The sequence below is a fragment of the Xiphophorus hellerii genome, chromosome 5, assembly GCF_003331165.1.
Source record: "Xiphophorus hellerii strain 12219 chromosome 5, Xiphophorus_hellerii-4.1, whole genome shotgun sequence".
Taxonomy (NCBI): Eukaryota; Metazoa; Chordata; class Actinopteri; order Cyprinodontiformes; family Poeciliidae; genus Xiphophorus; species Xiphophorus hellerii.
In genome coordinates, this window is record NC_045676.1 from 7816406 (window position 1) to 7832791 (window position 16386).

A 16386-nucleotide genomic window follows, 5' to 3' on the forward strand; every position below is an offset into this window, starting at 1 on the left:
TATTCTTTGTACAGTTTTGGCTTAATTACTGCTCTTAATATGTTGTTTTTCAGCAATTGACCTTTTTTAGAGTCTGTATGCTTCAGTTAACAGTTAATCACTTACTAAATTACAATTATTTCAATTATCGATTTATCACGTTTAATTGCCTCAGTCCTATGCTATCCTGTAAAAGAAGTTTAAAAGAAGCAGGACAGCAGGTGTTTTACCCGATGAAAGTCTTCCATAGCTGCTGTTGTCAATATTTTTCAGATCTGAAAGCTAAATTTCTGTTTCTGTTTTTCCCCGTGTTGAACAGAGTCAGTTCCTGTTGTCACTACAAGCCATTTCCATCATGGTGCACTTTTACATGGGAACCAAAGGTCCAGAAAATGTAAGTTTACACACAGATAACTACTTCTGTTTGTGGTAAAAACTGCACAACCAGCAGGTAATTATAATGGGATCAAACTGAGCTGTGTTCCTCCTCAGCCTCAGGTTGAGGTGCTGTCAGAGGAAGAGGCAGAGGAGGAGGATGAAGAGGAAGACATCTTGTCTTTAGCAGAGGAGAAATATCGTCCAGCTGCTCTGGAGAAGATGATCGCGCTCATCGCTTTGCTTGTGGAGCAATCTCGGTCAGAGAGGTCCGACTGCCTTTTGCAGATACGATGGAGCGAATATTAATCTGTTCAAAATAAATAAATCAAAATAAATCACGTGTCTCTCTCCTTTGTCCATCCAGACATCTGACTCTTTCCCAGAGCGACATGGCGGCTCTAACCGGAGGAAAAGGCTTCCCCTTCCTGTTCCAGCACATCAGAGATGGCATCAACATCAGACAGACCTGCAACCTCATCTTCAGCCTCTGTCGCTATAACAACCGCCTGGCTGAACACGTAGGTTTTTGTTGTTTAGGTCACCTGTGTGGTAGCAGTTTCTTTTAATCATCAATAGATCCTTTTTAAAAATGGAGTAATGGTTGTTTTTCTTCTTAGATTGTGTCGATGCTCTTCACCTCCATTGCCAAGCTCACTCCTGAGGTAACAACTGTAGAAGAGGAACATCCTCTTGTTTAAAGGGGCAGTATTATGTAAAATTGACCTTTTCATCATGTTATAATGTTATTCCCTCAACAACAACACACCTGGAGTGTTGCTTTGATTCTTTCATGCATGTTTGAGAAATCCTTTAATCGCCATGGCAACCATTCAGCCTCGCAAAGCCTGGTTGGACCTGGCTCCTCTTCAGAGCTTTTGCCTCACAGAGAAATCCTTTCCTACTCAGGACCTTCAGACTAGCCAGCAGCAATTAGCATGCAGCTGGTGGAACTGTGCAACTACTGAGCTCGTTGTAGAGATATTTCTCAGTGAAATGGTGGCAAAAACTTTGTTAAAGGGTCAATAGAGGAGCCATGTTGCGATGACTTCCTAAAGTTTCATAAAGAACAGGAGTTTTTAAAGAGGCGCCGTTTTAAGGCGTTAAATAACAAAATCTAATTTCTTTTAAATCATATGCTATGCAAAAGCATTTTTATAACAACTGAAGGCAACGTAGTTACTTGATTGTGCTGTAAAGTATTACTATGTTCCTGAAAAATATATACTACCCCTTTAAAATAATTTCAACATGCTCAAGAAAGAGTTTTGACCATGTCTCCTTGTAAAGGTATAAAATGTTTTCCTCTTTCCCATCAGGCTGCCAATCCTTTCTTCAAGCTGCTAACGATGTTGATGGAGTTCGCAGGCGGACCTCCGGGGATGCCCTCCTTCGCCTCCTACATCCTCCAAAGGATCTGGGAGGTAAGTACAGCCAATCGATCTGATCAATCAAATTACTCAGTATTGTATTATTACAGTTACTGTAACATGACGCGCTGCCTCAGCACCTGCTTGTGCACCTCTGAATTTTTCTAACTCAGTGCAGATCGCCTGCATCATCGTTCACACAAACTGGATGACTGGGAAGATGCTCTTCCAGAGCAGCTCCCCCTTCACTGGCATTTATATAAACCTTCTGAAGGCTCATTTTATGATAATACGTCTCCAAGACACCTGTCAACTTTAAATGCCATACCACTGTCTTGTCTCGCATACGCGCAACGCAAACTTTGACTAACCCTAGCTTTAATGTTTCAACCCTCTGCTTCCTAACAGGTAATCGAGTACAACCCTTCCCAGTGTCTGGACTGGCTGGCCGTCCAGACTCCCAGGAACAAACTGGCTCACAGCTGGGTGCTGCAGAACATGGAGAACTGGGTGGAACGTTTCCTTCTGGCGCACAACTACCCCCGAGTCCGCACATGTGAGAGACCCTCCGTGATAACCCAACTAATAAACATTAAAGTTATTAAAGCTATAGAGGCAGCCACCATTTTGCTCCCATTTCTTTTCAGATAAATTAATCTTAGTTATTTAAAGGTGACCTATCATGTTTCCTTGAACATGTTAGAATAGGTCCATGGGCTACACAAAACATGTTAAATAATTTTTTTCAAAATCGTTCTTAGATAATGAGATTTTATTCTGATCAGTTCTGATTATTTTGATGTTCTTCCAGAATGAGCTGTTTTTGATAAGTCAATAACAAAACACTAGACTTTTCCAGCAGCCATTAGACAGCAGTAAAACCAGCTGACCAAACGTGCTGGAACTCTGCTGGGGTTGCTAGGTAACGGCAGAGTGCCCATCAATTGTGACTCAACATTCAGAAGGTTTTTCAAAAGGCTCATTTTCCTCATATTTTAAGCACTTGGGCTGTTTTCAGAAGCAGTTTAAACTCAAATTGAAGTGTAAAAATGTCCAAAAAGTGAATTTTGCATAATAATTCCCCTTTAATAAGCAATAAAACACAATAAATCCCAAAGAATTGCTGAAGTTGTTTTTGTATTTAAATAATTTACAGTCCTTAGTTTGAGGTAAATCTGAGAGTCGGTCTGCCTTCCTTGCAGCTGCCGCGTACCTCCTGGTCTCCCTCATCCCCAGTAACTCCTTCCGTCAGATGTTCCGCTCCACCCGCTCCCTCCACCTGCCCACCCGCGAGCTGCCGCTGTCTCCCGACACCACCGTGGTGCTGCATCAGGTCTACAACCTGCTGCTGGGGCTGCTGGGCCGGGCCAAACTGTATGTGGACGCCAGCGTTCACGGGACCACCAAGCTGGTGCAATATTTCAGCTTCATGACTTACTGCCTCATCTCCAAGACGGAGAAACTCATGTTCTCCGGCTACTTCATGGACCTGTGGAACCTCTTCCAGGTACTTTATCGTTTAGCTACTCATCCAGTTTTCAAATCTTAGTTAAATTTGAAAATAAAATATTGTTAAAAACAGCTCAGATATGTAAATGTTAACTGTATGACAGGGTGTGTGTGTGTGTGCGCCAGTGATTAAGTCTGTATGTGTGTGTTTGTGTACTTTGATTAGAAAGCACATGTAGTGTTATATTTTTAATTTTATTTTATTATTGTTTATCCATTTTTGTAACCTTTCAAAGGACTGCAGATGCTAATTAGTTTATGCTATAATCTGATGCAGTTCATCGAATGTTGATATTTATGTTTGAGCTGTACATTTCTAAATAAAATTGATCACTGATTACATGAATTGATTATTCATGTAATCGTCAACAATTTTAGTAATCGATTAATTATTACCTGGAGTATATTATGCAGACTAAAAAAAGGTAATTTCCTCAAATAACATATTAAGAGGAGTAATTAAGCCAAAACTGAACAAAAAACAACAAAAAGATGGAAAAAAAGCTCTCTGTAAATATGTTATACCCAGAACTCAAGTTGCACCTTTTTGCTATAATATTATTAATCGGTTAATCTAAAAAATAATCAACAGATCAACTCTTCACTGTGTTAAGTCGACCAGAAAGCGCTGAACTTTTCACATGTTGTTAGAAATATGTTTTATCTGCAGATGCATCCTTTGCTCCTAATGGAATGCTGTTACTGCATTTTAGAAGATAAAATATTTATTTTCTTATTCAAGAGAAATTTAATTTGGTCTTTATTTGAATATTTTAATGTTTTTTGTGTTAGATAAAAAATCTGTAGAATGGGCTGTTTTTTGAATTCCTATTAATCAGTTATTAAAATAATAGTTAGTTGCAGCCCTAGTTAATAAACTTGTGCTGTAACCGGTTTTGGTCTCATGTGTTGTTTTTCTTTGACTCTTTTTGCTTTTCCAGCCGAAGCTGTCGGAGCCGGCCATCGCCACTAACCACAACAAGCAGGCGCTGCTGTCCTTCTGGTACAACGTGTGTGTGGATTGTCCTGAGAACGTCAGGCTGGTGGTGCAGAACCCCGTGGTGACCAAGAACATCGCCTTCAACTACATTTTGGCCGATCACGACGACCAGGAGGTGGTGCTGTTCAACCGAGGCATGCTGCCCGCCTACTACGGCATCCTGCGGATGTGCTGCGAGCAATCGCCCACCTTCACCCGCCAGCTGGCGTCGCACCAGAACATCCAGTGGGCCTTCAAGAACCTGACGCCGCACGCCAGCCAGTATCCAGGGGTGAGGAGACAGAGGAACCGTTAATAACTCAAATAACTCGGGAGTTCAGTTTTTATAGATTTGACTTTCTGGAACTGATTTTAGTTCTGATGTGACCAGCAGGGCAACTCTGTGTGGTTCTTTCTTCAAAATAAATTGTTTCACAGTCCTGCTAATGATAATAATTTGATGCTGATCTGTTAAAAGTTATTTGTAAAATCGATACAAAAAAGTAACTTTACAAGAAACTCGGCATTCCTCATTTTAACTACTTTTTCATGGAGGAGTTCTCAAAAAGTTAATACTAAATACTCCCAATATTATGACTTTATTCTGGTAATAATATGATTTTATTCTCATATTTTGACTTATTTTTGTAATTTTACAACTTTCTTCTGGAACCACTATGACTCTATACTCATGTTATTTCGACTTTATTCTTATTATATTCCAACTTTGCAACTTTATTCTCGAAACATTACAACTTCTCATATTATTTCAACTTTAATCTCGAATTATCTTGACTTCAAACTTGTAATATTACAATTTTATTCTTCTCATATTACAACTTTAATCTTGTATTGTTTTGACTTTATTATTATTATTTATTGTATCACTACGACTACTTTTGTATTAATTTGACTTTAATCTTGTACTATTACAGCTATTTGCATATTATTACAATTTATTTTATTAGTCTAACTGCTCTCAGGATATTCAGAATTTATTCTCATAATACTCACTTTATTGTCACATTATTTTGACTTTATTGTACCATATCTTTATCTCATTTTAATCATCTTGTAATATTATGACTTTATTAAAAAAAACAAAATTCTTTCTTAGACTTTTATGCTGCATTCACTGTTTGGAAAATGTCATTTTCTCGTCCACCGTTAAATTGCCTGTATATTTTTATACTTGCCTGTTGCTTTTCTTTGAGTTTTCCTCCACCGTAACCACAGCTGAGATACTAGCAGACGGTAACTTACCAAAACAATCGGGTTCATCGGATCATGTGAGAACTAATGCGATGATGGAAGCATGGAGGGAAAGCGGACCTGTGCTGATTGTTGTCGCCCCCTGCAGGCGGTGGAGGAGCTGTTCAACTTGATGCAGCTGTTTGTGGCTCAGCGCGTCGACATGAAGGAGGAGGAGTTGGATGACATCAAACAGTTTAAGAAAACCACCATCAGCTGCTACCTGCGATGCCTGGATGGACGCTCCTGCTGGACCACCCTCATCAGGTTTATGCACACACACACACACACCCACACACACGCACGCCTACACAGAGCAACAGATGGAGGAAAACTCACCTTCTGAACCCGTTTCCTGTGCGCTGCTCTCCCCCAGTGCCTTCAGAGTTCTGCTGGAGAACGACGAGGACCGACTCCTGGTTGTGTTCAACAGGGGGCTCATCCTCATGACTGAGGTAGGATCACCTCACTTTCCTGTTGACGCTCGGCATGTTTTCATGGTATCACAGTGTTTTAGGGCTGCAACTAACAATCATTTAGTAATCGATTATTCTGACAATCAGATTTTTTTTAAAAAAAATGGCACATTCTGCAAGTTTTTTATTTACCCTGCTGTACATGATTTTTAATATTGTCCTACAATACTAACAAACATTAAAATATACAAATAAATAAAATTTTAGATGAGAAAATTAACATGTTATTGCATGAAATGCAGTAACATATTATTCCTTTAGTGAATGCTTGGTCTTTTGTAGCAAAGGATGCAGCAAGAACAAAAAACTTACTTCTAAGATCAACATGTGAAAAGCTCAGTCGCTTCTGCTTGACTTTCCATCAACACAGTGAAGAGCCAATCTGATTTATAATTGCATTATAAAAGGTTCCTAATAGATTTTATTAATTTTTTTTACTTACTTTGCAGACTTTGGTAGAATATATTTGTAGAAAAAGGGTTTTTAATGTTTTTTGGGGTTTTTTTGCACAGTTTTGGCTTAATTACTGCTATGAGTGTTTTATACTCTGAGCTAATGGCCTTTTTTTAGAGTCTATGTACTTTAGTTAATAATTAATTGACTACTAAATTAGTTGACTGTTATTTCAATAATCGATTAATCATTAGTGTTTACCCAAAAATTAGTAAGTCTTAATCTAAAGCAACAGTTGATGTTGATTGTTTTGAACTGTAGAGGATTTTTCAGAGTTTTGTTATTTTCTCCTCGTGTGTCCCTTCAGTCCTTCAACACGCTGCACATGATGTACCACGAGGCCACGGCGTGCCACGTCACTGGAGACTTGGTGGAGCTGCTCTCCATCTTTCTGTCCGTCCTCAAATCCACCCGGCCGTACCTGCAGCGCAAAGGTCAGACCACCTCTCCTCTGGACGTGGGTTTAAACAAAATCGGTGAAACTAGAGAGATGCGGTTGAAAAACGTGGACCTACGTTTGTGCACCCAAAAACGCAGAAAGGTTAGACGCACCAGTGCAATCACAGTAGGATAGAATAGAAATGATTGTCTCACAAAGGGGAAATTCAGGTGGACCATGAAGGTGCAGCATCAAGTATAAAGGTTCACACAAGAGTTTTAAAAATAGCTTAGAAAACAAGATTTTCAAGTAATATAATGGACACAATAATTCAAGAACTCATTCTCAAAGATCTCATGAATATTTAGCACTGCATCTGGAAGACATGACAAATATACAAAATAAACAGAATAACAGAAACAACAAATAAAATGGATACTGAAGTCTGTGAATAAAATTGTCCATCAAAAAAAGAGTCACTAAACTGGAGCTTTTTCTTGTCCAGATTTTGGTAGAAAGAGAGATGCAAGAAAAAAACGATACATAATGCAAATGGAAATTATCAAGCTCATTGCAATTTATCATGCAATTAAATCATTGCTTATTGCGACAGGACTAGATAATATCAATATACTGTACAAGATTAACGGAAAATACTGTGCAGTTAAATAGAATTATCAGAGTTGTGAGCCAGAATGTACATTGAATGTTTAAAAAGACTATTTACAATACAGAATGTCAGTGCAGAAAAACAGAAGTTTAATAACAGTGGAAATGTTATTAAACATGAGTAAGAACACAGTAGGTGATTGATTGAGCAAATGCCAGCATGGACGTCCACAATCTGACATTTATATTAGATTCCTGCTCTCCCACCTTCAGTAGAAGATCTTGGTGTAAAACACGGTAAACGTTGCCTCAGAATATTCTCCAGTCATGTTTTCTCCTTCATGCAGTTTTTATCAGGTGTCTGCAGTCGACCCGCTGATAAATGTTTCTGAGATATTCAATGTTCACAGCCGATTTCTCTCTTTTCTCCTCAGATGTGAAGCAGGCTCTGATCCAGTGGCAGGAGAGGATCGACTTTGCACACAAGCTGCTGACTCTGCTCAACTCGTACAGCCCACCTGAGCTGCGGAACGCCTGCCTGGGTAAATTCACCTCATCTTTAAAATGGAGTCAGGAGCCGTTCTGTCTGACTGTGGAGAGGTTTTTGTAATTTCATGTGTTGCTGTGTTTGTTTCAGATGTGCTGAAGGAGCTGGTGCTGCTGAGTCCACATGACTTCCTGCACACCCTGGTGCCGTTCCTGCAGCACAACCACTGCACCTACCACCACAGCAACATCCCCAGTGAGCAACTTTGCCCCCCCAACACCCATTAGTTGTTTGCTTTTAGTTCATGATAAGCTAATAATAATGAACTTCTGCTCCTGTTTAGTGTCGTTCGGGCCCTACCTGCCCTGCAGGGAGAACATCAAGCTGATGGGGGCCAAAAACAACATCCGACCTCCCAGACCGGAGCTCAACATGTGTCTGCTGCCCTCATTGGTGGAGAGCAGCAAGGTACCTCCATTTTGTTCTCATTCAAATTTAGTACAGTACTGTAAGCCTGTCGCAATAAATTAAAACAAAGTCAATAATTTCCGTTTGCATAATTTGTCGTTTTTCTTTCTTTCTACCAAAAACTGGATGACAAAAGTCTTCAGCCTGATGCTTTAGGTCTCAGCCAGCTTCATTGTTTTGGAATCATAATTTTGTTTACAGAAACTTAACAATTAGTTTTATTTGTTGTTTCTGTTGTTCTGTTTATTAATATTGGCTATTTAAAATGTCTTCCAGTTCCTGTGGTAAATGTTAGAATTTAAAGTTTGTTCTTTGAGAAAATGCTCTTGCATTATTATGACAATACGTTATATTACTTGAAATTGGTCTGAAAAAACCCCCCCCAATATTATCATTTATCGCAATAACCTCTGGGACATTCTATCATCCAGTAGAATTTGTTATTGTGACAGGCCTACAGTTCTGGTTTTTATATATATTGTTTATTTATTTACACGTTTATTTAACCTTCTAAGAGGAGAGGTTATCGCAGGTTATAGCAACAAATGCTAATTTCCAGGACGGGTTGATGTAAACAAGTATGATTTAATTTTAATTAAGAGGGGAAATAAAGTAAATTTAATTAATTGGTGAAAAACTAATATAACAACTAATTACATACATGTATGATAATTCATTATTTATTATTACTATCACTTTATTTGTGGGTTTTTAACAATAAACAAAAAAAAGACCTGCTGACCCCTGGGCATCAGGAAACCTCCCCATCCTCCTGATGGCGCCCGGTCCGACCTGTTCAGGATGTCGGTGTTAATCTGTGCGTCTCTTTCAGGGTAAAGACGAGGTCTACGACCGGATGCTGCTGGATTACTTCTTGTCTTACCATCAGTTCATTCACCTCCTGTGTCGCGTCGCCATCAACTGCGAGAAGTTCACCGACACGCTCGTCAAACTAAGTAATCAGTAACAGCAGCAATGCTGGCAGAAATACTCCAGGATTTGTCTTAACCCCGTTCTCTCTCCCCCTCAGGCGTCCTGATAGCGTACGAAGGACTTCCTCTTCATCTTGCACTCTTCCCCAAACTGTGGACAGAGCTCTGCCAGTCACAGGTACTCTGAACAGCTCTCATTTATCATTTATCGCCTTAGAAAATGTTGATAGAAATGGTAAAATTCTAATAAATTCCTTATTTTACATTGGCTGAACAGATTAAAATTGTTTTTTTTTTTACATTTGACCAAGTAAAATAAGCTTTACGTTTCACCAAGTTTTTGAAAGTGTTGGTGTATTTATGTGTGCCATGCTGGTGCAAAGTTATCAAATAAGTTTGTGATTCAGTATATTTATGACTGTGTTAAAAAAAGAAGAAACATTTTAAGACAATTCAGCACTGCTTTTTCTGTGTTGGATTGGTATCAATATCAGTATAGTTACCTTTCAGTTAACTGTATCGGTATCAAAAGTTTAAAAAAGTGGATCAGTGAGATTTAACTAAAAGTTTTATTTGAGGAAGGATATGAAGCAGGTATTTGTCAAAGGTCAATAAAACAATTATAAAATGTGCAAAAAGAAAATGACGGTTTCAAAAATCTGAATAATCAGTGGGAAAAAAGTTTTTAAAAAAAGAAACGTTTTAAGTCAGTTCAGCACAGTTTTTCAGTATCGGATCGATATCGGCTGATTCAAAACCTCAGATATCAGCAGAGGTGAAAAAGGTGAATCGGTGCGTCTCTTGTTTTACTCTAAAATAAATATTTGGCTGGAATTATTGCTAACTTGAGTTGTTTTTAGTTGTTTTTTTTTTCCAACTTGTGTTTGTTGTGAAGTTGGTCTAAGGGCTGGACAATAAATCAATAACAATATATATCTCGATAGATATGTGATTATTATCAATACATCTGATAGAAAATTCAATATCTAGAATATTCACTGAACTCTGATCCTGAACTGCACAGCATTCTGGGAAATGTAGGCAGAGGAAAGACTTTAAACAAGTTCGGTGAAATCTCTCGCTCTTTGGTTACCTAGCAACAACATGCCTAGTAACATTTGGTTACCTAGCAACAACTTGTTTAGTAGCAGGAACAGCTTAAGGTTAATAATAATAATAAAAACAACAATATGGAGTAAAAATTGACCAGTTTGGCAGAATAATTCAGATATTTAAAATAAAAAATTTATCAATAATTATCAATCAACTGATATGAAACGCTTTTATCGTGCTTCGTCCAGACGGTAAAGAATGAATTAATCTTTCTGTTTATTTTCAGTCCGTTTTGGCTAAAACCTGTGTGAAGCTGCTGTGTGACGACCCGGCCTTCAGCGAATACATCAAATGCATCCTGATGGACGAGAGGACGTTCCTCAACAACAACGTGGTCTACTCCTTCCTCACCTGCTTCCTGCCCAAGGTACCGCCCGGCAGCAGGCGTTTCCATGACGACAGTGGTGGCGCTGCTGGGAATCTGGACGTACTGACATGATAATCCGTGTGTGTGTGTAGCTCCAGGTTCTGTCCGGGCCCAGCTGCTCCAACCTGATCAGTGTTTTAGTGACCAACCTGCTGACGGAGCAGAGCAACCTGCAGCCGGAGCTGGCGCTTCACCGCGTGGAGCTGAACAAGACCAGCAGCCTGCTCAACGCTGTAGGAACACGCACACACACACACACACAGAGCTGGAGGGAAGACGTGACTTCAAGGTCGTCACTGAACGACCTTGAGATGTCTAGATTCTGACCTCAGTGTTTAACTGGGTGGATGATAAAAACACAGGAAGAGGAAGGAGAGAAACGTTTCTTCTGTTCATTACTTAATTACCTCACTTCCTTCCTTCCTTCTCACTCAACTTTTAATTACTTCCTACTTCCTTCCCCCTCTAATTCCTTCCTTCCTTTTCTCACTCATTTCACTTCCTTAGTTAATTTCCTACTTCCTTCCTTTCCTGCCTCCTTACTCACTTACTTTACTTCACTCACTTCCCTACTTCCTCTCCTCCCTAATTACTTCCTTATTTCCTTCCCCCTTAATATCTCCCTTTCATCTTTCCTTCCTTCAGTCTTTATTTTTTCCTTCCTTCCTTCCTTTTTCTCTCTCACTCCACTTACTTTCTTCTTTCCTTCCTTTCTTGATTCCCTACCTGCTTCCTCAGTCACTTCACTTTTTCTTACTTGTTTCCTTCCTTCCTTACTTGCTTCCTCACTCACTCCACTTCCTTACTTCCTCCTTCCCTTCTGTCTTTTTGTCCTTAAATCCTCCTAATCTTCTTCTTCTTCTTCTCTGGTATTTCAGGATTTGAGGTCGTTGGTTTTGCTGCTCTCCATCCAGCCGCCCCCGAGCATCGATGCCGCCCTGTGCCCCGCCCTGCAGGAGCTGCTGGGTCGCTGCCGCCTCTGTCTGCAGCAGCGCAGCTCTCTGGAGCTGGAGGCCAAGGACCTCAAGTCCAAAGGTACAGAACCTTCGTTTCGGCCCGACCCGATTCGGACCGGTTCTGGTCGTTAACCTGTTTCCTGTTTTCAGCCGAGGATGAAGGAGCGACGCCGGTGAAGCGCCGCAGGGTGAGCAGCGACGACGACAGAGCTGCGGACGCAGCCGCTCCGCTCTGCATGGCGTCTTCCTCCTCTTCCTCGGCGCTCCCTGTCTGCGGCGACCCGAAGCCCGACCAGCAGGAGGCGCTGACGCCCGCCAGCACCTCCGACACGGAGACGCGCGACTCGTCGTCCCTCATCGACCCCGGCACCGAGCAGGACCCTCCGTCTCCGGAACCGACGCCAGCCACTTCCAGGAACATGGACTCCGCTCTGAAGGAGGAGAAGATGGAGGTGTCCTCTTCGTCATCCTCCTCGTTCTCCTCCTCTTCTTCCTCCTCGCTGCTGCAGGACGCAGGCGACGGGTTCGTCCAGGTGGAGGAGCCCGAAGCGCCGCAGCCGGGTGGCACTGGCGAAGAGCGGGAAGAGGAGCGGCGAAGAACCGAGCCGCAGCCGCCGACTGCCGCCGACGGGGAGGCGAAGGACTCTGCGGCGGCGGCGGCTAACGTTAGCGGTTCTGCTCCGACGCTCCCGGAGGACGCCACCTCGCCGTCCGCCATCGGGTTGGCCGGGGACGGATCCGAAGGCGCCGGCACCTCCCAGGTCATCCTGAGCGGCGGCGCCCCCCCACCCGACATGCTGGACATGCTGCACAGGACGGTGGAGGCCACCATCACCATAGTTACCAAACTGTCCGTCAAAGCGACGCCTTCCTCGTGATGTCATCAACCCGAAGCCACCCGGAGTCCTCTGACTCCTGCATCGCTTTCTTCTTCTTCTTCTTCTTCTGCTGTTTCATTGCCTTCTGTAGGATGACAAAATGGACGCCACACGCAGAACGCAACGCGTTGTACAAACTGCAGCACATTTTCTTCAAAGGGCAAACAACAAAAACAACAAAAGGTTTAGTTTTTGTGCGTGTTTTATACTGAATCGAATTTGTTTTGGAAAGTGATTTTATTTTAGGTTTGCTGTAACGGGGAAAGGTTTACACGACTTTTGTCTCCTCTGTATGTAATTTAATTTTATTGCATTTTTACTGTGTATAAAAATGGTCGTCCTCTGTGCCAGTTTTGTACTTTATGAATGAGGCAAAAGGAAAGTTGCCTTGACTTTTTTCTGTGGTTTAAATATCCAGAAACTAAGTTTACCTGTAAATTAAGAGAACCACAAGAAACTTGATTCTGTAAAGAATCCATTCTAGTTATTGCCTGAAGGTGCATATGAAAAACTATCAAAGTATATATAGATATCTTTATATATATATATATCTATATATCTATATATATATAAATATATGAAAGCGGTGCTTTATTTGACTGTGGTGGAAATAAAGCCCCCATGTTGGACCAGCTGGAGCTTTTATTTTCTTTTACTGAAGTACATTCCACAAGCTGTTTATTTTGCTTCTTCTGCTGTGTTCTGATCTTCTCTGATTTTATTTTATTAGAGAATAAATTAATAAAAACAGTTTTAATATGAAGAATTATGAGCTGACATTCATCTGGACTTTTTTTTTTTACTGTAAAAATTCAGACTGAACCGTTTGATGGTAATGGTTCAAAATGTTTTTATTACTGCAGCTGCATTTTAGCTTCATGTATGACGGCGTTTTAGAGCCGTTGTAGATTGAAAAAAACATTTGACAAAAAAAAATAATTTTTTTAAATAAATAATACAAATTTATTAATAAATAAATAAATTTGTAGGAAAAAAAACCAAGGAAACTTCTGAGCTCAAAAAGTCGAATATTTGTGGGGGGAAAAAAAACTCAAATTTCCAAAAACTTTGAGTCAAAAAATTTTGATTTTCAAAATTAATCCCAGAATTTGAATTTTTTCTTGCAAGTTTTCAACTTCAAACTTAGAAATTTCCATGTTTTTTTTTGTTTTCATTTCTGAGATTAATCTCACTACTTTTGAATCGCAGAAATTTTTGGTGCAAATGTAATTTTTTTTTTTCTATTTTTCTACTTTAATATGCCGTCGTACATATTTCTTCTTTTGAGCACATTTCATCGTTTTAATGTTTGTGCAGGAATCACCATTTTAATTCCTGCACAACATTTTGAGTCCCGCAAGAGAAATTCCCTTTATTTTTTTTTGATTATAAATATTGACCAACATCAAACTCATAAGTAAGGTGATCACCATCAGGCATCTTATATTCCTCAAGCAAAATGGGCCCAAAAATGGATTTAACTCCGACTGAAAGGTTAAAAACTAACCTGGTCTTCTGCTCACAGAAGCGTGAAATGTTTGTTGTATTTAGTCAACAGGTTGTCAAACTTGGGGAAGGAAGATGCAAATGAACGTTTAAGAATCATGAAACTCACCAACATTTTTTCTACATGGAGGAAACAGCAGCACTGGGAGATCAGAGGTGAGTCGGGCTGAAACATCAAGACTGGGCCAAGAACCAGATGAAGACATTTAAATTTTTAATAAGTAGATTCATAAAAGGCAACAACTAACATTTTTTACTAAATTGATTTGGATGAAAAACTTTGCCGCATTCTTCAAGGTTTTATTTAACCACTTGTCTTTTTTTATACAATATTAGAAATACATTAAAAGATGCCAATAATAAATAATCAAATTCCTTTTTAAATAAGAAAATAAACATTTTATTTCCTAAAATACAATAGCTTAGCATTCCTTCAGTAAACACTTCATTATTTGCACCTAAAAAGAAAAAAAAACTTCCAACATCCTGTGAAAAGCTCGGCTCTTTTTGTTTGATTTAATCTTTACAAAACTAAAAATATTAGTTTAGTGGTGTTCACATTTTTGCAACAAGGTTACTGTAGGTTTTTCTATAAATCTGCAGCTGTTAATTAACAAGCATAAAACCAGAACTCATGACTCAGACAGTTCTCAGGAATACTTTTAATTTATTTGTTCATATTTTATACAACAACAAAAACACCAGCCCAGAAGGGGGATGGATAAAATATCAGTCGGCTTCTGCAGCAGGTAAAATTTGCATCACCATTTTGAAAGATCAATGGAGGCATTGACAATGAAACTGAAGTTATAAAGTAAGAAATAATCACAATTTAGCATTAAAAGGACCCTAATTGCAGTTTGTTGTTCCACACTTTAAATTAATTGAAAAAAAAGTCAAAACATCTACAAACATCTGTTTCCCACATTAGTTTTCTATTCTTTAGCATAACTCCATACACTAACCTGATCCTTTGTAAAAGTCTTAGAAAGCTATAAAATGTGATTTACTGAATTTATTTACACCATAGAATAATGTGACAAAGATCTCAAAACTGAAGCAGCAAACTTTATAAAAAATATTACATTTCTTTCTGTCTCCAAACATGAGTAAATATAAATGAGTAAATATCCTCGTTTGAATCAAAGCTCAGAACTTTCATCTCCATTTTAAAGACAGACTGAGACCAAAGTTGAACTTCTATAAATATAAGATGATTTTTTATACCAATACAATCATGTACCAATCTAAACTTTTATATTTTTATAATTACTACATGATAGTAATAATTCTCTCTCAAGTCAGAGATATAAAAACAAAATAAAAAGTAAAAAAACATGAATAAAAACTTCTTAAACAACAGGGTAACAGAGCATCATCAAACATCAAGCAGGTTCAAACATGTCAAGAATCCAACAAGCCCTCTGACATTAATAAATTAATGAAAGGGGCTCAAAAATATACTGTTTTATTTCCTACTATATACTATTCTTTCCAGTGGTAAATTAGACAATATCTGCTTTGACCACTAGGTGGCACTAGGGCTCTTTTTCCCTGCTGAAAAGGTTTCACAGAGTTTTACTGAAATTATGCTTCTCATAGTTTAAAGCTAATAGGAACAATTTAGGATCCAGTGAAATTTACTCTAACAGAATTTTTTCAGTATCTTTCACCTCCTACCAAAATGTATTGATTTTAATCAATTTTATTTGTTCAGCACATTTCAGCAACAAGGCAGTCAAAGTTCCCTACATAATATAAATACAAAAATATAATACAAACTCACAGAACAGTCAGTCTTATAGCCTTTTTAAAAGACTCCAAGACAAAAAACAGTATAACATTCTCATTGTGTAACATCAGATTATTGATTAATATTTTATCAATTATGTTTGAAAATCAACTCTAAAACAGGAGGGTTTTTAGTCTGGATTTAAAGGAGCTCAGTGTTTCGGCTGTTTTTCGGTTTTCTGGACGTTTGTTCCAGATTTGTGGCGCATAGACACTGAAAGCTGCTTCTCCATGTTTGGTTCTGGTTCTGGGGATGCAGAACAGAACCAGAAGACTTGACAGGTCTAGAAGGTTGCTATGACAGCAGCAGATCTTAAATGTATTGCAGTGCTAAACCGGTCAGTGGTTCATAAACTAACATCTCTCTGAGCTACAGGGAACCAATGTAGGGACTTTAGAACTGGGTGATGTGATCTAACTTCCTGGTTTTAGTCAGAACTCCAGCAGCAGCTGAAGGATTGATTTGTTAGACAAACATGTGAAGATGCTGCTGCAGTAATAAATGCAA

At 39.2% G+C, this 16386-nt stretch overlaps 1 protein-coding gene across 5 annotated transcripts in view; it reads left to right on the forward strand.

The window, feature by feature from the left end:
* usp34 (ubiquitin specific peptidase 34) overlaps window positions 1-13358 on the forward strand; it is a 71684-nt gene extending 58326 nt beyond the window's left edge. For 3 of the 5 annotated variants that reach the window (XM_032562150.1, XM_032562153.1, XM_032562154.1), the window contains exons 59-78: window positions 299-373; window positions 472-623; window positions 722-875; window positions 975-1019; window positions 1674-1778; window positions 2133-2280; window positions 2927-3231; window positions 4175-4504; window positions 5573-5730; window positions 5840-5918; window positions 6700-6826; window positions 7815-7922; window positions 8018-8122; window positions 8211-8335; window positions 9168-9291; window positions 9366-9445; window positions 10607-10747; window positions 10840-10980; window positions 11626-11782; window positions 11854-13358. In XM_032562150.1, the coding sequence (XP_032418041.1) occupies window positions 299-373; window positions 472-623; window positions 722-875; window positions 975-1019; window positions 1674-1778; window positions 2133-2280; window positions 2927-3231; window positions 4175-4504; window positions 5573-5730; window positions 5840-5918; window positions 6700-6826; window positions 7815-7922; window positions 8018-8122; window positions 8211-8335; window positions 9168-9291; window positions 9366-9445; window positions 10607-10747; window positions 10840-10980; window positions 11626-11782; window positions 11854-12581 (3387 nt within the window). In that variant the 3' untranslated portion in view covers window positions 12582-13358. The remainder of the gene's footprint in view (window positions 1-298; window positions 374-471; window positions 624-721; window positions 876-974; window positions 1020-1673; window positions 1779-2132; window positions 2281-2926; window positions 3232-4174; window positions 4505-5572; window positions 5731-5839; window positions 5919-6699; window positions 6827-7814; window positions 7923-8017; window positions 8123-8210; window positions 8336-9167; window positions 9292-9365; window positions 9446-10606; window positions 10748-10839; window positions 10981-11625; window positions 11783-11853) is intronic. The other 2 variants (XM_032562152.1, XM_032562151.1) reach the window with 2 other exon arrangements.
* The last annotated feature ends 3028 nt before the right edge of the window (window positions 13359-16386 follow it).